Below are 21,356 nucleotides of genomic sequence, written 5' to 3' on the forward strand. Positions count from 1 at the left end.
TGTGTGTGCGTGTGTGCTTGTGTGTGCATGCGTGCGCGTGCGTGTGTGCTTGTGTGTGCATGCGTGCGTGTGCGTGTGTGTTTACCTGGGGTAAGGTAGGTGTGGTTAACAGAGTCCTGGACATACACTTGTCTCTCTCCTCTCTCCACAAGCCACTCCATGGTGTGACAGGGCGCAGGCTGGGTATGGATCACCTCGCCACTCCCGTCCCCAAAATCCCACCTACACGATGTGACATGTGCCACATGGAAATATAGAATAACCAGAACGTATAATAAACCACAACTATGACTGCAAGTAGTATTATTTTTGCTCAATTATATTGACATGGCATCCTGATGAACTTATGAAAAATACTATGGCATATTTCACAGAGAAAGGCTTTTTTTGACCTGAAGGTGATTGCAATGGAGATGTCCACTTTGACCCTGAGGGTGTACAGGTGTGTGGCAGCCACAGCTATGACTTCACTGAGAGACAGGAACTCTGGGTCAGCCAGCGGGACCATTTCATCAGCGGTCAGAAGGATTTGCTGGCTCTGGGAACTCACAGGGTTGGAAGCTGTCACCTAAGATAACAGACAGTTTACAGCGTGGCGATTATAGTGCAGTACATTCCCGGATTTCCCCCCAATTTTCTCCACAAGTGTACTTCGCCAATTCCATGTTAGGGTATCTTGGTCGTTGCCAAGGGCAGATTAGCACCCCCGTTGCCATAAATTTCAAAAACATCATCAGAACTGATCGAATTGAAGAGCATGGCAGGAAATAAAGCATCTTACCTTTAGCTTATACTCAGCAGGCTTCTTGAACACTATACTGTAAGAGTCCCCTTCATAGGCAAACTTCTCCAGATTGTCAATCACCCACCACGTGAACTTCACTGAGGAACCACTCTCCACTTTGGCTGTAAAGGACTAGGATGTTCAAATATTAGAGCACGGTGAGAGAAACTATGACGTTTTGAAAAGGTTGAATGAAAACTGTAGTTTCAACATCCAGATTCCTCTGACACAAAGAATGTCAGAAAATTGTGCGTCAAACGTGTGAAATGTGTATGTGCGTGTGTGTGTGTGTGTGTGTGTATGTGCGTGTGTGTGTGTGTGTGTGTGTGTGTGTGTGCATTCTCACCTGTGAAGTGTCAGTGAGCATCCTCAGGTGTCCATGTGGCTCTACACTAAGTCCTGCCACTGCCTCGTACCCGCAGACCTGCACAATGGCACTTTGAGAGGTCACTGTATTCACCACACTGATGTCCAGAGTGTGAACCCCTGCTGAGGGCAGCACCAGGGTCACAGAGGAGAACCAGGACCCTCTCTGGCAGCCAGGCCCAGATTGGGCCACCTCTTCTGGGCAAAACGGAAGGAACGGCACCCCCGTTCGGAGCACAGGGGCTGACCATGAGCTACTGGCTTTCTGTCCAGATAGGATCTGGACAACAATGAGAGTTGGGATGTTGATTTGGACATGAATCTGGTTGTTTTCATCAGGCTGAGGGTGGATGATGTTAAGCCCAGATATGGGACTCAAACCTGGAGGATGACCAGTAGTTAGGGCCCTAATATCAGGGGTTGTGGTGGTCTCTGTGTGGGTGAAGTCATTGAGATCATTGTGCTCCGTACTCAGGCCGTGGTTATCCCTATGCAGCATGTCCACATACAGCATTCTTAAATCACACACCACCCCGTCGACCCACTGGCCTCCTTGTGGTAGGGAAGAGAGGCCCCCCTCCCACCAACCTCCCCAGTCAGTGCCCCTCAAGGACAGGTAACTCTGGCGCCACCTGGAGTTGAGGGAGGCGTTACTGTCACGGCAGTGTAGGAACGTCCCTGAGTCACGAGTGTGTTGTATGGCCACAATATCATCAGGATACACCATGATCTCTCTCTGTGGCAGAACCAGCTGTTCGAGAAAAGAAAACATGAAAAAGGGGGAAATAATTATTCTATTTCAACACAACTGGTGTTATTAGGATATCACTTGGCCCAATTCCATCAGAAAGCATATCTGCTAAAGTTGCTAGTGCAGAAAATTGAAGTCAACTCACACTAATAGTCTTTCGTTCAGAGCTGGGGTTCATTCTAAAGGGCAAGTCTGCCACCAGGTGGTAGAAGGGCGGTGTTGCAGCGTATCTGGGGGGCAAAGCAAAGCTGCGGTCCCCTGCTGCGGAGTCGTAGGGGCTGCACGGGCTGGTGATGGGCACACAGGCCTCCAGTAGATGGCACCAGTACAGGCCCGTGCTGCAGCCTCCTGTGGTGTTACACAGGGGCACTGCGGAGCAGCAGCTGAACGGATTGAGGAGAGAGCTGCAACCTGAACAGCAAAGAAGAGGTTACGTATTGACTGCTGAGGAAATGGGGAGAACCGATATATCGTTCATTACGACAAAGTAATTCATCGTAAAAATGTCCCACCAAATCATTCAATACAATTGAAGCTTTGGTACCTGGAGGTACCAGGTGGTGGCTGGGGCTGCAGTATGGCCGGAGGATCTGGACCCGAGCCAGAGTGGCCAGCGGGCCGGGCTCCACCACCAGCTCCACTGATACCAAATGGCCTGCATGGCTGGACCACAAACCTGGGAACAGCTGCATCTGTGGGCATCGTGTTTACATAAGCAAACAATTGTCAGGATAATTGACTTTTTATTCCGTTTCCTCCCTGAAAGCTGCAGAAGATTATTTTCTAAGTAGACCAATAAATCATTCAATCATCTTTGTTTAGACCGACACCTCACTGACCTCCACGCTGAGTTGTCCGGTGTCTGGGGCAGTGGGGAGCGTGTGTATCTGGGCCCGAGCGTAGGCGCCAGTCATGAGAGCCAATCCTGTCAGGTAACTGTCCCTAGAGGGTAGGGACACTGCACAAAGAAGTATATATATATATATATATACTTTTCAAACAGTTCGCCTTTTTTATGTTTGAGTTTACGTATTTTCCTTTTGATTAAGTCTATTAGACTGTTATGTTTACTGTTTTTTTTTCACTTTATGTATTGTTTTTAACTGTTTGAAATAAATCGTTTCAATCAATCAATCAATATATATATATATATATATGTATATATACATATATATATTGGCGTGTGTGTGTTTGTCTGCATGTATGTATATATATAGATATACATACACACACACACACTCACTCACTCTCTCTCTCTCTCACACTCACACACACACACACACACACACACACACACACACACACACACATGCCAATATTTTTTCATTTTGATGTGATTTAGCCAGTAACTCATAATTAATGTAACACCCTACTAGCACCATGGCCTACTGTACATATTGAGCCTGGAACATGGAACCAATCATTATCAACACGTCACAAAATCACTGCATGATGTTCCATCAAGCTGTGTATGTGGCTTTCTCATGTCAAACACAATGCAGTCTTACCAGTGACTTGTGTTTCACATAGGAAGAGGTACTGTCCAATACATCCTGCGCTCCTCCACTGCCCCAGTGTGCCCAAGGCCATCTGACTACATACACCCTGACTCACTGGTCCCATAACCCCAACCTGGTCAGGCTCTTCTCCTTCTGCTCTCCGCAGCCATACCCACACAGTGGTTTTCCTAGACAGAGAAAGGGTAGGCATGGATGGGTACCTGCATGCAAGCCAAAAGTCATTTGATGATGAGCCTTCTGTGTATAGAACTCACATTGGAAAGGAGTAGTGGATGAAGCTTTGGACCTCCGGGCTGTCAGCAGCTGCCAGATCCCCTCCCTGGGTCTCGCGGCATGAGTCCCGCGCCACTGACCAGGGTGATGGTGTCTCAGAGAGCCAATAGCATCGCAGGGTGGCCAGGTGGATCTGACCACCTTGTGGACAAGGAATCTCCTCTGGACCACAATAATAATTAGAAAGAGTTGAAAATAGCATGCACGTGCAATAGTCATGTCTCAACACTGGGCAGTTATCAAATGTGGAATGATATCAGTCATCAATATGTTTTATCAGTATTTCAGTGTGAGTGGTGCTCCACATCAACAAAAGTGATATCTCATAATCTCTGTGGGTAGTTCATTCGAGAGCAACAGGTGTAGCGTGTTGTTTTTTTACAATATTTTTATTGCTTTCAGTTCGAAAATGATTGTGACAATAATATATTATTTTGTAAACAAGTATATATACCCACTCCCAGCTCCCTCCCATCTCTCACCCCAATCCCCCATCCCCTCAGTCACAAAACAAAACAAAAACACTTAAAGGGAGAAAAAAAAAAGGTTTTCCCCCACAGGTGTAGCTTGTTATTCCGAGTCACATGAGTTAATCAGGCAATTAATAAGAAAATATTTATAATGATTTTGTTTCGTTTGCATATTTTCTTCTATTATGCTGTTTCTCGTAAAATTTCATTTTTAGACTTAATCAGCTGTTCATGAGACTTGACGAGCAGAGCTTTGAACATGCATTAGTCCCATCTGTGCATTCCTACAGTATGTAACATACATAGAGCTACATAGAGCCCAGGTCAATACACAATGAAGCCTCTCACCTCCAGCAGCAGCGGTCAAAACCACACACAGAGTCCACAGTAGAGCCTGGCTTTGTGAAGCTGTTGTACCCGTCATCTTGCAGAGCACATACTATTCCCCCGAAGAAGAAGAAAAAAAAACTACTACTAAAACGACTGTACACTACTGCGGGAGCTGCACTCCCATTATCTCCATGTCCATCTGCCTATGTTCTTATCTTCTCACCTTGTCCCTCTCATTGCAACAAGACCCCCTCCCTCCCCTCATCCTCAATGTTCTTGTAGAAGTTTAAATTTTAAACGTCACCGTTTCATCCCTCTCCCTCGTCTTAAAGCCAGCTCTCTCACTCACTCCCTCTCTCTCAAACACACACACTCATTTCACACCATTTACAATCTGTTTTTATACGCACCCCTTCCCCATCCTCCCCCCTCCCATTGTCCCAGCCGTGGACACTCTGAGTTACGGTGGTGTCATTGTTTTAAAGGCCTCTTCTCCCTGCTCTCTCTGTCGGAGCGCCTGGCTACCTTCTACTTTGTCTCTCAGCAACAGCTATAGGAGCAGAGTGGACAGAGAGGAGGCCAGCGTTTCTCATGGCCACGCTATAAAACCCGTGGCACTCAATAGAAATCACTCAGGCAGGATAGAGCTTAAAGAACAAGTCCCAAAGAGTCATAGAAATGTTGGTGTTGATTGTTAATTGAATTGTTAATTGTTTTTTATATATATATATTTTTTAGATGATGGATGAATTTGGAGGAATCAAGAGTGTTCTCCTACTGGCCAATCATTGAAAAGAGATGTCATGAGGGCGTGTTGCCTGGGCATGTGACCCACTAACGCCACAACCTCGTCAGTAAGCAGACAATAACTTTGTGACGCAAATGCAAAAGAAATGGGCCTAGTTTGAAAAGGAGGCATGCCATGTGGGTTGCCTGGAGATGAGACAGATAAAGCTCAGGGAGGGCAGCGATAGGACTACCGCAGCAGAGAATGGTCAGGCAGTCACTATGGAGACGAGTCTCTTTCTCTCTGGGAAGACAAGAGCGTTTCTTCCCACGGCGCTGGGCCAGCAGGCCCTGCCGCGGTCAGAGGATTGCAAAGTCAGTCAGACATGGACATTTAGTGAGGCATAAAGGCTGCCTTACAGTAAAGTCATGTAAATCTTTGGAACTTACCAGACTGTTTGATTTGGATTTTATTTGGATATAAAAGACAGCAAACCCAAGGGATGATAAACATGGTCCCTGGTCTTAAAAGCAGGACGTACAGTAACTCACCACATAAAATGAACATTACTGAACAATCTAGAATAACATAATACAAGAGGTACAAGAATCAGTATTCCGAAACTATCTAAATAAAAGAAAATACTCCGCCCACTACTCAAGCTTACTCAGCAGGTATCTTTTCTAGTCTTCATTTAATTCGGGATCTTGTTCGACTCCTCTCCCCCCCGTGTAGAGGAATGTACAGTACTTCTTCCCACCTTGCTTTTTAGGTTAGGTAGTTCTAGCTGTCCTATTATTTGCCTTTACCCACTTAGTCCTTATAACATCATTAAATGATTATTGATCAAAAACCTCATTGTGTAAATATTTTGTGAAAGCATCAAATAGTCAGGGAAGGCAACCCTGTCTTTGCATTTTATTTTGATCCCAGTCTTGTTAATAACAGTGCTTGTGACATCTCGCGTGATGTGGTTTTGACTTACAACTGAGCATTTCGCCCACTTTGTAGAGAATTTTGAGATATCAATCATGTATGTCCATTCACCATAAAGTGGGTGACAGAAGGTTGTTGGATATCGGCGAACTGGAGGTAACCATGTAGTGGACGAGGTACAGGAAGCTGCTGGATGACATCAGTCCTCATCAGTACATCCAATCCCAATACTGCCCTCACCTGCAGTCTGCAGAGGTGGGAAAGACAGGGGACACATTCTAGAGGGAGGAAGAGGAAGAGGAAAAGTCATCATTGAGAATTTACTACAGATTAACAGAAGTAGACCTCATGAATCGGCACCATTATGTTTCATCACTGTACCTAAATGTGGCCACGGTGTCCAGGTCTTCTCCTCAAGTCTCCGGGCCAGAATATGTTTTAGGGGGGGAGCCAGAATCGACCAGTTTACAAACCCCAGCAGGTAATTCAACACCTCACTCTCTGCCTCCTCAACCCTAAAAAACATTTTTGGCACGAGCAAAGAGAAACGCTGATCAATTATGTGCACCTGATAGTCCTATGCAGTCATCTTCCAGTCAGGGAAGCTAAATCTGTTGAATTCTTCAAATCTAGACTCAAAACCTACTTATTCTCCCAATAAGGGATGCAAATTTTAATCAATTCCCTTAATTGATTAATTGGTCATGTTAACGATAAATTAATTGAGTAGTCATTATATAAAAAAAACAGCTTTTGACATACAAAATACAAAATACAAAATGCTGGTTTTTACACCTGTCTTTAGGCCTACTCAACAAGTCAACCAACCAAACTTTGTGCGTTAACATTGGCTGTCATTATGCATGTAGACGTGCTGGATGTCAACAGGTATTAGAATGTTTACAATGAATCCTGTTGTCTTTTTGGGTGTAATTTGACTTATTGTCTGCTTAATCGTCTTTCTTCTTCCTCTGTATAAGAGGAGAAAGTTAATTGTTGCCCTTGTGGTGCTAAATAATTTCAGCAATTGTTTTTTTTAAATAGCAGATAGCCTACATTGTCGATTAATCGGTTAATATACGTTTTGATCGATCAAATTCTTAACAGCTATTTATCGATTGTCGATTAAACTCTCAATCATACAGCCTACCATAGGGCGTCGGGGTGGGTGCCTTGGCACCCTGGCATGTTGGCAGAATATGGTAGTTACTGGGGTGCTGACGTGAACAGGTGCCACGGCAGAGACTTTTGGCGCTGGGACCTGGGCTAGACACAGTCTTTCCTCTTATCCGACCTAGCCTAGTCACTATTTACTATAGAAACGTAGTGTCGGGAACAGAGAGAGAGAGAGAGAGAGAGAGAGAGAGAGAGACTCACACTTTGGGCTGCAGCAGCAAAGAGGGTTCAAGTCCTGCCTTCAGAAGCAGGGGCAGCCAGTAGGCGGCGCTGTGCACCTGACGGAGTGCCACGCACACCAGCGCCCTCAGTTCCTGCAGCTTTAACGCAGTGCTCCTCAATGGACTTGGCACAGAGCGGGTCCTGCTCCAACTCTCGGGTGGTGGTGGGATCCACCTGTGCTGAAGGATGAGCTGTAGCAGATCTGTTTTGTCCTTGGCCAAGGCACACGACCAAGCGTCCTCGCTCAAACTTGCTCCTGCGGCTACCAGCAACCTCACCGATTCACTGGAAGAGATTTTTGAACCCGATTTAGGAGCAAACGGGTGTGTTTTTGTTTGCATATTGCATTATGGCTGGAGTGCGTGGGGACAGTTACAGGAATTTGTCGAACAACCTCAACCTGTATCCGTCACGCAGACAATAGGCGCTCTCCAGCGGTGAACTCATGCCCAGGATGTGTGTGCAGTCCTGGGCGTCGGGGCTGTAACCTTCCCTCAAGAGCAGCTCCACACTCCTGCTGTGTGTTGCAGCCGAATAGAGCGGACTCACCATGCCCTCGCCGCAGTCACAGACACGATCCGTAACAGCTATCAGCCTCTTGAGGATACTGGAAAATGAATAACAAGTAGTACATCTGTAAAGAGCTCCTCCTAACAAAGTAGGGATGGGACAATATGCTTATCTGATGACACGTCGTCATGACGACCGGTCTGGGAGATTGGGATAAACAAGGTTTAGTTGCAGCCAAAGTCATTGACAGACGACTTATGGATCAGTACCCGCTATGGCCAAACTCAGCAGCGGCATGGATGGGGAGCTGTGGCCAGTCACGGCTACAAGCCAGGTTCGGGTCTGCCCCGTGGTCCAACAGAACCTCCACACAACCCTCATGGCCCTCTTGAGAGGCGATAAAGAGCGGTGTGGCCAGGTCAGCTGCCTGAGCGTTGACACTCGCACCTGCAATTGGAAACCAAATCAAAAAGAATTCATTGCCGATTTTATTTGAGGTTATTTGTTCATTTATGAGTCCTCTTAATCGACATTAAATAGCAACGACTACAGTAATCAACAGAAAGACACATAGTCACACTAAAGCTACAGACATGCAAACGCCAGGATGGAAAAGCAGCTGTTTACCAGCATCAACGAGGCTTTTCAGGCAGTCCTGCTGCCCATACTGTGCAGCTACAAAGACAGGGGTGATGTCGTGGTCGTCAAGTGCCTCCAGGTGGCACACAGCAGCCAGTATGTGCACAATGTCACTGTGACCCTGAGGGAGAAGAAGAAGACATGTTTTACTAGGAAGGATGCCGGGGACAGAGTTGTGTGTGTGTGTATGTGTGTGTGTGTGTGTGTGTGTGTGTGTGTGTGTGTGTGTGTGTGTGTGTGTGTGTGTGTTGTTATGACCTTATACACAGCTTGATGAAGACAGGTCCAGCAGGATGCAGTGTGGGTTCCGTTGACCTCTGCCCCTTTACTGACCAGCAATTGCACCATCTCCTTGTGCCCACCATCTACAGCTGTTTACACACATATTTAACAGCCATTGATGAATAATAAGGTTAGGGTTATTTGATATGGACACCACAGAGCATTGGAGATGTAACATACATGCATGCACAACAACCAGATACACAGTGTTAAGTGTTTATAGCACGGAATGCTCATTTTCAACACCTGCCCACAGGCGACTTTTACATTAAAATACAACCCAAAGGACATACCCAAAAAGAACCACAAGAGTAAAGATATACATACAAATGTATTGACAAGGAGGTACTAGATGCTGGAGACTTTTTAGGGCCAAAGTCACGCCTTTTCATTAATTACCAGATATCTTGACCAAAACATGGAAGAGAGCTTCTTTTAGGGCTGCTCCTCCATGTTTTAGTGTCTCTGTCAATTAATGCATTCATAGTTGTCACAAAATGTTCACAGCAGGTATTCAAGGATTCACAGTGTACACACGATGTACACACAATACAGACATAATACACAGAGTACCACCAGAGGTCTACAAGGGTATTACGTGTGAGAACAACGTTGTTTCTCTTTTAACCAGGACTTAATACCCCTGTTAAAATCATGTTGTGTTTTCAGCTCAGTAGGTAGACTGTTCCATAGTTTTGCTCCTTTAACAGAGAAAACTGATTGTCCAAACGACAAACAAAAGAAATTAGACAGAATAGTGCCTAATAGTATAAATGGGTATTATTATTATTATTATCATGGATACCTGCATAGAGGGGACAGGAGAGGTCATTGGTCGGCTGGTTGATGTTGGCATGTGCTTTGAGGAGGAGTCGGGTCACTGCCAGGTGTCCGCGCTGTGCTGCCAGGTAACATGCAGACTCCCCCTCGTGTGTCACAGAGTCCACATAGGCCCGGCAGCCACGGGACGAGCCTGCTGCTTACACACAAGTGGGGGAAAGGGAGGTCAAAGGTTGTGTTTAGGTAGGTGTGATGGATATTTGGGGAAGTAGGAAAACGGATTAAACTTTATCGACTTAAAGGGACAGCTCACCCTAAAATCTAAAATACATATTTTTCCTCTCACCTGTAGTGCTATTTATCCATCTATATCATTTTGGGATAGTTGCCTGAGTTTTGGAGATATCGGCCGCAGAGATGTCTGCCTTCTCTTGAATACAATGAATGGAACTGGATGGCACTCGGCTTGTAGTGCTCGAAGCACCCAAAAAAATATGTTTGAAAAACTCAACAGCATTGTCTCTTTCCAGAAATCATGACCCGGTTACTCAAATAATGCACGGACTTTGTTGTGAGCAGTTTCATGTAGGAACTATTTTCTTTTGCAGTCTTTTGTAGGAACTAGCTAGCAGCTAGCGGCTGTAGTTCGGTCGAAAGAAAATAGTTCCTCCATGAGACTGCTCATAACAAGGTCTGTGGATTATCTTGAGTAACGGGGTCATGATTTCTGGAAAGAGACATTTGCTGTTGAGTTTATCAAATGTATTTCTTTTGCACTTTGAGCACCACAAGCCGAGTGCCATCCAGTTCCATTGTATTGGAGAGAAGGCAGAAACTCTGCGGCCGATATCTCCAAAACTCAGGCAACTAACACAAAACGATATAGATGGATAAATAGCACTACAGGTGAGAAGGAATATATGACTATAAGACTTTAATTGACAGCCATCTTGGAAATGAGCGCTGATCAATGGCAGTGGTGTAGTGGTCCCTGGAGAAGTGGGTAGACTGTAATTTACTTTACATTTTAAACCATGTCACTAAGTTAATTTGAACCCAAGTAGCTGTTAAAATAATGGAAGCATTCAAGTAATTGAGGGATGCATTATTAATTATTATAGAAAGCAGGGTAAATCCCCCCCCCAATGTGTGACTGTTTCTCTCTTGACAATGTTGACATACAGTAAGAGGCTTTATTTTGAAAATCGACAGGATGTTTTATTTGATTATTCTCGTGAATTCCTGCCCAGCTCGATCTGCTCTGTGCTAGTCTGGGCACGCTTTACTCCGCTTTTGGCCATGACGGCGTAAACCAAGGAAACAGGAAACAATACCAGAAACAAGTGCGCCAAAAAACGTCTTTGTTGCCGTTAGCTTGACGCGGCGAGGTTACATTAGCTAGAGCCTGATAAAAAGAACAAAAACAAGTTGTATAGTAGCGTTGGCACATTTCTCTAGTAGTCACTGCCGAGGAAGGTTTCTGGAGAGCCAAAGACAATGGAGTACTCGCCATGTGAAATCTTATGATCAATGTCCATGTCTTGACTCTTTCCCAGCACAGGCAGCAGAGATGCTTCAACTGTTGTACTTGATCCTCTATTATCGATAACAGCGGACAGACAACTATAACTATTCCATCAACTGGCCATTTGTTTGAAAAGTAAAGCTTCTGTATTGGCTTAAAATATGTGATATTGTGAATCCGCGATGTTTCTACAAGAACTTAATAAAAAACTTTGTTTGGTACGTCCATCTTTTGTTTTGTTGTTTGCCGTTTTATTTTCTTATTCGTTGTGTCTGATTCTCAAGTGAACAAGCTGTTTCCGCTGCTTATGTTTCCTGTCTAGGGCGGGCTCTAGGCCGGAAACAGGCCGAATGACAAAATCCCATTGTAAACGGAGGCCAAGCTCTTTCTCGCCGAGAAGAGCCTGGTGACGCGAGGTTAGCTCTGTGCTGCTTGACGTAACTCAAAGAGAGAAGCGAAAATACACATGCCGATTGTGTTTACGGCTCGTGCACACCTACAATGGCAAAATCGCTTCTCCGCTGTGTCGCAGCGTTTTGTGGGTGTGGAAACCAGCTTCCAGCTTGGAGCTGTAGAAACGTTTTCAGGTAGATGCACACAGAAGGGTGGGGGGAGGAAATGTGTAGGAAGAGCTGTCATTGGGTAGCTTAACGAAAGGTCCCGCCCTGGTCCCGCCCTTCGAGCGTTAAGCCGCTCAGAGACAAGCCGCCTCTAGTCTGCGACAGCGAAACGCTGGGCGGTTCCTGCGGCAGGGGGCGCGAGGTTGAAATGGACCAATCAGACGCGGAAATAGAGCAAGACAGCCTATCAAGATGCAGCGTCAAAGAGGCTTTCACAGGAGGCATGCCGCCGAGCGTTTCGTGGTGTGCATGAGTCGTTAGTGGCGCAGAGCGGAGAGCCGCTTCGGGGACGCGTCTGGTGGACACAGGCGTTCACTAGACAGACTGCGACCAGCTCCGGTGTCCGCCTCGCGGTCATAATGCCACGTTTCCTGGTGGAATCTGCCGCTAGAAGTATGTAGACAGAAAACCATCTGAAAAATAAGTGGGTAGACTCAGTCTACCTGCGTATACCCTCCACTACACCACTGATCAATGTCACTGTGGGAGTGGACTGTGATTTATCACGAGATGAGCAATGAGATATTTGATGGACGATAATGAGGGGAATATTTTCAGCCAAGTAATCTGACCAACAAAAATCAAACACAACTATATTAACCCTGTGTTGTTTGGGAATGGGCGTTGCCTACCAGCGGCAGCCAAGATTTCTCGCACACACTCCCTGCTGCCAATGGCTGCCGCCTCATGCAGGGCGTTCCAGCCACGGTTGTCTCTACTGTCCACACTGCAGCCTTTGTGGATCAGGTTCCTGACTCGCTCTCTGGAGCCTGAACGAGCTGCAGCAGCAACACTGGACACGGTGTCTGTGTAGCACTCCGTGAAGTCCATCCTCTGTGCCAAACGCACCTGTAAACGACAAGGAGAGATGGTGGAGTCATGGATTCACTGTAAATGTTAACTAACAACAACAACATACATTTCCACCATTAATAATTGCATTATTGATATGATCTCCCTCTCACTAATGCTAATGTAACTAACGATTTCCCCATCATGCCTGTCAAATCCAAGGTTCAGTAAGATAGTGTTTGCTAACAGCTAGTAGTAAGCAATGCTTACTACTCCTAGCTGTTAGCTAACATCACTATCTTACTGAACTTAAGCATACATGCCAAAGGAGACAATTTGGAGCTCAATGTTTTGTGTGTGTGTGTGGGGGGGGGGGTGGGGGGGGGGGGGGGGGGGGGGGGGGGGGGTCAGTGACTTGCACTGACCTGCCCCGGTCGACCCCCCCTCCCCCCCAAAGAAGAATTACCCCACTTATCGCATTACCCTAGCAAAAAGGACACAAAAGGCGCTAGTAACGAGTTTGACCACCCTGGGAGGTAACTGTAGCCACCAAGCTAACTAACGGTCCGGGGGCTAGCGTCAACGATATAGTTAGAATTCGCTACCTCGCTATAGCTAATCCCAGTTGATGTTACTTTCGGATAAAATGGTTTACCCGAACAGTGGGAATCAGGAATGGTGTGTGTCAGTGCTTGCCAGAGTAGACCTCGTTTCGCGCTGTACCGAGTTCAGCAGCCTTCTTCCGTAAACACAGAATGATATGGCATGGCAGATGGCACAAAGGACCTGTGAGGGGCAGCAATGTGCCACAAGCATGGATTGTATAATAGAACGCCACAAGGCATCTACAGCCAGTCTGCCGGTGGTGTTGAAGAAGAAGAAATGAGGGGGCAGAGCAGAGCCGCTCCAAAGATGATGGAAGGAAAGAATTTAAACTATAACGTTTTGGAAACAGCCGCTAGAGGCGCTGCGGTAGCGTCAAACCAGCGCTGGCGCCATCTTGGCCCCTAAAATCAGCCTTGCGTCAACAAACAACAATGGAGGTGTGACCTCACATCTCATCAATGTACGTTCTTTGGCCGCTCCTGCTGCGTTTGACAGGCGGAAGTAGCGACGGGAAAAATAAGAAGGAAAAGAAGGATCAGGTTTGATTCTGACACAAAATAACAACTCAAGCTGAGATGCAAGGCCGTTGAATCAGAAAATCGCGTAAAGACATGCCTTATGTATTTCATACGTGAGTATGTTGATTGTTTACTTTTCTTTCAGAGCGTATTTGATGTGAATTTTAATGATATATCGGCTGTTCTAGCTTGCTAGCTTGTGTTGTTGCGTACAGTGACAGTCAGTGGACGTCCTGATAGATATCAGTTGCCGAGCTCAGAAGAAGCCAGCGTCAAATTGCTGTCGGTTCATGTTTCTATCTAGCTACCATATCGTCCCAATTACTAGTGTGTGAAGGCGTCGAATGGCTATGCGCCTCGAATGAACAGGATAGCAGACAGAATTGTTAGCCTTGCCAACAACAGGTTCGTTGACGTTAACATTAGCTAGCTGGTCACTGGGCTTCTTCCAGTGCTTGTGTGATAACGTTACACCTTATTAAAAGCCACCGTGGTTAGTGCGGCTGTCTCCTCAGATAACCTGCCTCCAGGAGGGCACAGCACATACAGCAACGTTAAAGCCATCTACCGTCCGCCTCTATCTGGTGGTGGTGTAGTCAGTTAAACTGTACATTCATACACCTTTAGAATAGAATGGAATTCTTTATTTGGCCAATGTATGTTTGCACATACAAGTTGACTGACTTGGTGTGGTTGGGGCACACGTTACATACATAGGAACACGATAGAGTTGGCTACATATACAAGATAAACAAATATAAGATATATAGTACAAGATTCAAAGATTAACATATATAAAGATATAAAAAGTATTAACAACCAAGTGTGGTAACGGTGGTAGGTCCGGCAATTAACAAAATACATGAATTGCAGATATTGACAGAATAGTATAGTATTGCTGCACATGATTGCATGGGAAGATTAGAAGATCTGTGTCTGTGTGTGTGTGTGTGTGTGTGTGTGTGTGTGTGTGTGTGTGTGCGTGTGCGTGTGCGTGTGCGTGTGTGTGAGTGTGAGAGAGAGCGGTGGGGGGAGGCAAAGTCAGTGGGGGCAGGGGGATCTGTGTGTGTGTGTGTGTGTGTGTGTGTGTGTGTGTGTGTGTGTGTGTGTGAGAGAGAGAGAGAGTGTGGTGGGGGAGACAAAGTCAGTGGGGGCAGGGGGATCTGTGTGTGTGTGTGTGTGTGTGTGTGTGTGTGTGTGTGTGTGTGTGTGTGTGTGTGTGTGTGTGTGTGTGTGTGTGTGTGTGAGTGAGAGAGAGTGTGTGTGGTGGGGGGAGACAACAAAGTCAGTGGGGGCAGGGGGATCTGTGTGTGGGCTCCCGTGTGTGTGTGTGTGTGAGGGTGAGGGGCAGGGGGCTTGTTTGTGAGCCCCACTGCCCCCACCCCACTGGGGTAGAAACTGTTTAGACCGGTTCTTTGTATGGACAAATTATAAATTCATTCTTTTGGTTCACCACTGCATCCCTACTGCCCTGGTTTCATTTCTGTGTGTAGGGGGGGGGGGGGGGGTCTTATCTTCTATACCAGTGTGTGTTCATTATTTTATGAGGCATATCATTGCAGTCACTTACATTGATCATTTTTGTCATGTATATATTTTTTTGTAATGGGGAAGTTGTTAATTTCGTTGGCATTTCTTTGACTTGCAGCTGAGCCCAACATTAGGGAGACGGCTTCTCGTCCATACGTCATTCAGATGCGGGATGCTGCAAGTATGCAGCCCTTATATAAAAGAGACGCTGGGGTCTGGCACCAAACCAGAAGTCTTCTCTACAAGAACCTACTCATCAAATGGAGGACCAAGCAACAGAGTCTGCAGGTGCTTTTGCTTTTCAACAGATTCATCGGAACATGTTTCTATGCAAGCTATTTCTCCTGTGCTCAGACTTCTCTCACCCAAGTCGACCATTCTGCTGTGCTGTTGTATTCGTCAATTGCCCTCATGGCCCGGCCACACCTTATCTTTGCAACCACGGCAATAAGCAGAAGATCTATTGTAGTTTGTAGGCTTGAAATATGCAGCAGCAGGCTTTATTCTGCAAAGTAACACCCCATTTACACCTTTATAAATGCGACCTGTATCCGGATAAGTTATCTGGATAATGGTCACATTTAAAAACCAGGTGTAAATGGGGTGTAAAAGATCTGAACACAATGTGACCCAGGCTACCTCCAGATGTGGTCAGGAAGTTCTGACCACATCCTGATCAACGATGCATTTACACCTTGCATTAGCATGCACTTTTCCTTATCCAGATAACGTCCAGATAACATATCCGGATACAGGTCACATTTAAAAACCAGGTCTAAATGGGGTGTAAGTGTAAAAGAGCTTGTTAAAGTCTGGATAATGACTTATGCAGTTGTACAATTCACAGCTTAATGAAGAGCACCGTCTCTGTGGTTATTCCAGGGATTATGCTAAGTGAGCCTTTTAACGTTGTCATGTTATCACAACCATGTGACACGGGTCTGGGGACCATGTGACACGGGTCTGGGGACCATGTGACACAGGTCTGTGGACCTGTGGCCGCGGCAGTGGGGCAATACAAACGAATCGGAACCCTTTCTCCTCGGTAGAGCACGTCCCCAACTTCTACACGTTTGATTTTGGAATTGAATAAATGATACCGCTTTCACCTCGTCCCTCTCTCTCTTTTGCTCTTTGTAAGACCATACATTTTTCATCTGGATTTAAGTTGCACTGATGCATTTTTAATGTCTCTCTCTGTTTCATCTTTTCTTCCTGGGAGTGGAGGCCTCCTGGAATTAAACTGCTGTTCAGGAAGCGGCAGCTCAGAATAGCAAGAAATAATACCAATTGTTTTCTTACCTACCAGAGATTCCATTTTTGATTGTCATTGGTGGTCTTAGCCTGGCACAACCCTGAGCGGTTATTAAATATAAATCATATTAACCGTGTTACACAATGTATTGTGGCTTGTGCAACTCTGAGCCTTGCTGGTTTGACGGTGAAGCCGTTGATTTGTATCGAAGGAGAAACAAATGGTTTTTAATTCTTTTGTGTGCATTGACTAATCTCTGGTGACCCAAATCTCTGGAGGCCTAGGTCTTTGCTTCCTAGTGTCAGTCACTCCCTAGAGACGATCTTTGTACACCAGTTTGGTTATACCTGATCCACTTTAGGGAGTGGAACTGAGTCAGCTGCGAGCCCTAAAATATCTCTTGCTCTATAGCCGTTTGAAAGATGTACAAGATGTACAGATGTGAGTTCAGGTCTTGATGACGTGACAGCGCCTCCCTTTAGGCTGGATTCACACCAAATCCGGTGATGCGACCAAAACGCCAGTCCTCCCTTCATTTTCATGGGGGTATGCAAAAAAAAAAAAAAAAAAAAATGGGAATCAACTCTCGGAGAAACGCAACCCAACGTCACACTGTGGTGGCCAATCACGTAGACCACCACGTATTTTTAAGCTTTGCAGCCGCTTCTATATAAGTGACACACGTGTGTCCATCCGCATCTTTCACTGCTGAACAGACAGTGCAAGTCTTCGACTAGGATATCATGCTAAACTAAAACGGACGTAGGATGTAAGGTGTTAAAAAACATTGTCGTAAAAATTGAAATCTAATTTTAAACAAGACTGTGAAAATAATACAATAAGTCAAATAAATAAAAAGTCAATAAAAATTTGTAATATCAAGGGAATTTCTCTGGAATTTCTACTTTTTCGCCGTATCGTAAACGTACCAAACTGTGACACCACTGTTTCGTACCGAACCGTGACATCACTGTTTCGTACCGAAGCGTGAACTTTGTGAACCGTTTACACCCCTATTTTCAGCATCTACTCCTCGAATGCAAAGCACCTCTGAGTCTGCACTGCAGTGCTTCTTCAATAAATCCTGTTTCATTGGCTGCTTCCCAAGAGCCAATGCTAAAGCTCCGCCATGCACTTCATCTACACGTAGACGGAGTTTCTTTGCACTGTGATAAAAAAAACAGGCATTTCTCTGTATGAAATAGAATATTTCTACCCTAGAATACAACAGAACTTTTGAACAGTATGGCAAACTTTGTGCATGGTGTCCTGTATCCTCATGTGAGCTGAGTGTTGTGATTGTGTGTCTGTCTGTGTGCAGGAGCTCATCCTCCCTCTGCTCCTGCTGGGTCTCCTGATCCTCATCAGCACCCTGAACCCTCACGTTTACTACGGAGGCATCAGCACCATGGAGCTGGATCGCGACTACTACCACTTCCTCAAGGGCCTGGGCTACACTCCCATCACCAACATCACCACCCAGATCATGGAGGAGGTGGCCCAGGAGATGCGTGAGTAGTACCTGTGACCCCCCCCATGTCCGGAAGCCACCGATTATCACTCTTATTAATGCCCAGACACACACCACCACCGCGGCCATTTCCGGCTGTCTGCAACGTCTGGGAGCGTCTGCGGCCCTATCTTTGTCCGGCCGTCAGCGAGAGAAATCACTCTGATTGGCTGGTCAGCTGGTAGCGAACCAGTGCACAAGAGAAGGCGTAAAAAAACGTTCTTCTGATTTTTCAACTTCATCTCATCTGATCATTCCAATACGCTCATATTTTTGCGGCGACGTGGCCTTCGGGAAAGGCTCTTGAGCAGTTTATCCTAATGTTTCAGGCTCCGCCTCTTCCTTTCTTCTTCCACAAGAAAAAGAGCAAGTTGACAACGCCAGCGCCATTTGTAACTTTTTTATCAGACACATTCTCTATTAGAAGTAGCTATATTATGTTACAAACCTGTTGAGTGGTCAGCAAGAGGGGTGTGAAAATGGTAGGCAAATGCTGCTTTGTTTCATGTATCTGGTTGGTATAGTCCTACTGTAGGTCTCACGCAGGCGGAGAACGTACATGCTAGTTGACCGTTGGCTGTAGTCTTTGCGGTGTGTTCAAGTGCAACCATTTGGCCCCGACAAACCCCACGTGAGGCGATGCAACAGTCATCTTTCGTTGCCTCTAGTCCAGTGGTTGTCAAATGGGGGTCCGTGGCACTTGGCCAGGGGGTCCGCGAAAAGTTTTCAGGAAAATATATATATATATTTTTTGTTGTTGTTGTTGCAAAAGCTTCATAGTTCAACGAAAATATTTTATGCTTTAAATCTAAAATGGTTCATGGATTACATTCTAATCTAACAAACCTATCAATTTACAAGTCAAGCATGTTAACGTGGAAACAATTAAGCTTAGCCCAAAATCACAAATCAGAATGAGGGGATCCCCGGTATATTTTCTATCTTGTAAGGGGTCCTTGGCTGATAAACATTTGAGAACCTCTGCACTAGTCCTTTCTAGTTATCACTGTGTCTCAGCCCCATTAAGACACCTTTCCAGCTGCTGCACCCTCCCTCTGGAACACCCTCTCCATCCACATCCATCAGGCACTTCAAACAGCCCCTCAAGACCCACCTCTTTAAACTCACCTTCACCTGTTCAACATCCTCCCCTCCATCTCATCACTCTCCCAGTTTTAAATCACACACTTCCTTATGTTTTATTGTTATGACTATTATGTTCTTATTCTATTTTGTACCTATTCAATGATTTTATTGTGTGTGTATTAACGCAACTATGTACATTGAATGTATCATTATTATTAGGGCTGGGTATTGGTTCAAATTTCAAGAATTGATTCGATTCCGATTCACAAGGTTCCGAATCGATTAATCCCGATTCGATTCGATTCCGATTCGATTAATTTCAATATCGATTTGGTTAGTGATACTAAAACATGTTTTTTGAGCTGAAACTGGAATTACATGATTGTCCAGTTATGTAACACAGGGGTTCCCAACCTTTTTTGCGCCAAGGACCGGTAGATACATGGAAAAAAAAGTTGCGGACCGGTTGTCAATTTTAATGGTTTTAGTTACACATATATTTACTCACCAGGTGGTGACAAACGGTAAATAACAGCCTTTTCATGTGTCAATAAAGACACTTTCACAATTATGCACAGTGATTTGATTTCAGCCTATATAATTTCTAAAAGTAGATATTAATGATCAAACATTTCCATTTATGTAGCCTACAGTATTTATGTTTTTGTTTCAACTACAAACATAAATAAACGTCAACTTGAAACTATGTTTCAACTACCACACACAGCCTATAATATTATAGCGTATGTTTATTTAAAAAATAAATAAATCTGAGAATCAATTTTTTTTTTAACCCAGCCCTAATTATTATTACCCCTCTGTCATCCTTGACTAGTGTTGATCTGCAGCAGTTAAAGAAACGTAGCGGGTGACGGCTCTCTTGTCTGACTCGTGTTTATCAAATCTAATCTATACGTGTCAAAGGACTGAAAAGCTTTTGTCATTTAGCTGCTTGCACAAAGGTTGGACTTTGTTGATTCTGCTTCAGGCGTGGAGATCAGCAGAAGATCGAGCGGCTGGCTTCTGCAGCTTTTATCCTCCCTGTGTTTTCAGACATGCAGGATCGTCTGGAGCTGTTTTCCAGTGAGGAGGACCTGGAGAACGCCAGTCTGTATGAACCCTCAGGCTATGTTGGCGTGGTCTTCATGGACAGCTCTGCCACTTCTTACAGACTGCGCTTCCCATACAACCAGCTGCCCCTACCCAGCGATTACACAGAATCTATTGGTAAAAAATGGCTCCTCGTGTCTTTATTTTATACTGTATATTTTTGGCTGATACATGAATACTTACGAGATGAAATTGCGAGATTTGAGGTGTAAATCTCTGTTATTATCACTTGAGTAATGATGTTGAAAGTGTTGTATTTGTATCCGGCAGTGGGAAGTTGAACAGACTATATGGTTCTTGTCATTGTGGTTGTCCTCCTCCAGCCAACTGCTTTGCCAGCTCAGTGAACTGCAGAGCAGCCAATTACTGGTTCTCTGGCTTCATCCGCCTCCAGTCTCTCATCGATGCGGCCATCATCCAGGTGAGACGGGCAGAAGATCACCCAAAGGCTCTCCGGGGGGGGGGGGGGGGGGGGGGACCCACTTGATCGTACAGAGGGCTACCTCTATTCTTCAGGATCAGTTAGTTGCTTAAGAAGGAAAATGTATAATGTTGATTTGAATATAAAAAAAAATCTACCAATAAAAGCATGGGAACTTAATTGGATAATTTCTAGGTCTTGAAAAGGTTTAGGAATAGCATGAAGTTATTGCCCCCATATGCAATATCATGAGATGTTAAGGTCAGGGTGTGGTATGGGATTTTTTAGCGGGTGTGTAATCATATATTTCTTTAAATGATCAAGGGCAAAGGAAGGACATCATTTGTAGCTTTGAGTAGGTTGTGGTACCTGCTGCTTCAGCGTATCCATCTCCTGTGCGCAGACGCAGACGAAGCGGTCGGTGTGGAGCGAGATGGACCCGAAGGTGGTGATGATGGGCCAGCCGGGCTCTGTGGAGGTGCAGAAGTTTCCTCACGCCCTCATTTCCATCTACCTGGTGCTCGCCTTCACACCCTTCGTCACCTTCCTTATCGTCAACGTGGCGGCCGAGAAGGAGCACCGCCTCAAAGACACCATGAGCATGATGGGGCTCTACG

General features: G+C 45.4%; 3 protein-coding genes across 3 annotated transcripts in view; 1 reads left to right on the forward strand and 2 right to left on the reverse strand.

The window, feature by feature from the left end:
• The window catches only part of pkd1b (polycystic kidney disease 1b), a gene marked incomplete at both ends in the record, with an annotated part of 37,726 nt that extends 33,138 nt beyond the window's left edge, over positions 1-4,588 (reverse strand). The window contains 10 exons of the mRNA XM_083635745.1: positions 86-222; positions 393-568; positions 782-916; positions 1,131-1,901; positions 2,047-2,312; positions 2,446-2,593; positions 2,741-2,859; positions 3,410-3,588; positions 3,676-3,856; positions 4,513-4,588. Coding sequence (XP_083491871.1) covers positions 86-222; positions 393-568; positions 782-916; positions 1,131-1,901; positions 2,047-2,312; positions 2,446-2,593; positions 2,741-2,859; positions 3,410-3,588; positions 3,676-3,856; positions 4,513-4,588 — 2,188 coding nt within the window. The remainder of the gene's footprint in view (positions 1-85; positions 223-392; positions 569-781; positions 917-1,130; positions 1,902-2,046; positions 2,313-2,445; positions 2,594-2,740; positions 2,860-3,409; positions 3,589-3,675; positions 3,857-4,512) is intronic.
• A 1,152-nt stretch (positions 4,589-5,740) lies between these two features.
• asb3 (ankyrin repeat and SOCS box containing 3) lies at positions 5,741-13,440 on the reverse strand. Its single transcript, XM_083636196.1, has 10 exons — positions 13,359-13,440; positions 12,544-12,760; positions 9,792-9,962; positions 8,963-9,075; positions 8,693-8,825; positions 8,335-8,512; positions 7,950-8,162; positions 7,535-7,840; positions 6,539-6,672; positions 5,741-6,435 (listed from the first exon to the last, which is right to left on the reverse strand). Exons 2-10 carry the CDS (start codon positions 12,740-12,742, stop codon positions 6,251-6,253), a joined length of 1,632 nt encoding a protein of 543 aa, XP_083492322.1. The 5' UTR covers positions 12,743-12,760; positions 13,359-13,440; the 3' UTR covers positions 5,741-6,250.
• Positions 13,441-15,507: 2,067 nt separating this feature from the next.
• The window catches only part of abca5 (ATP-binding cassette, sub-family A (ABC1), member 5), a gene marked incomplete at its 3' end in the record, with an annotated part of 26,919 nt that continues 21,070 nt past the window's right edge, over positions 15,508-21,356 (forward strand). Inside the window, exons 1-5 of the mRNA XM_083634943.1 lie at positions 15,508-15,645; positions 17,934-18,123; positions 20,262-20,435; positions 20,642-20,739; positions 21,143-21,356. The exon at positions 21,143-21,356 is cut by the window's right edge and continues 13 nt beyond it. Coding sequence (XP_083491069.1) covers positions 15,523-15,645; positions 17,934-18,123; positions 20,262-20,435; positions 20,642-20,739; positions 21,143-21,356 — 799 coding nt within the window. The 5' untranslated portion in view covers positions 15,508-15,522. The remainder of the gene's footprint in view (positions 15,646-17,933; positions 18,124-20,261; positions 20,436-20,641; positions 20,740-21,142) is intronic.

Source organism: Poromitra crassiceps (genome assembly GCF_964638095.1).
Source record: "Poromitra crassiceps genome assembly, chromosome: 4".
Lineage (NCBI taxonomy): Eukaryota > Metazoa > Chordata > Actinopteri > Beryciformes > Melamphaidae > Poromitra > Poromitra crassiceps.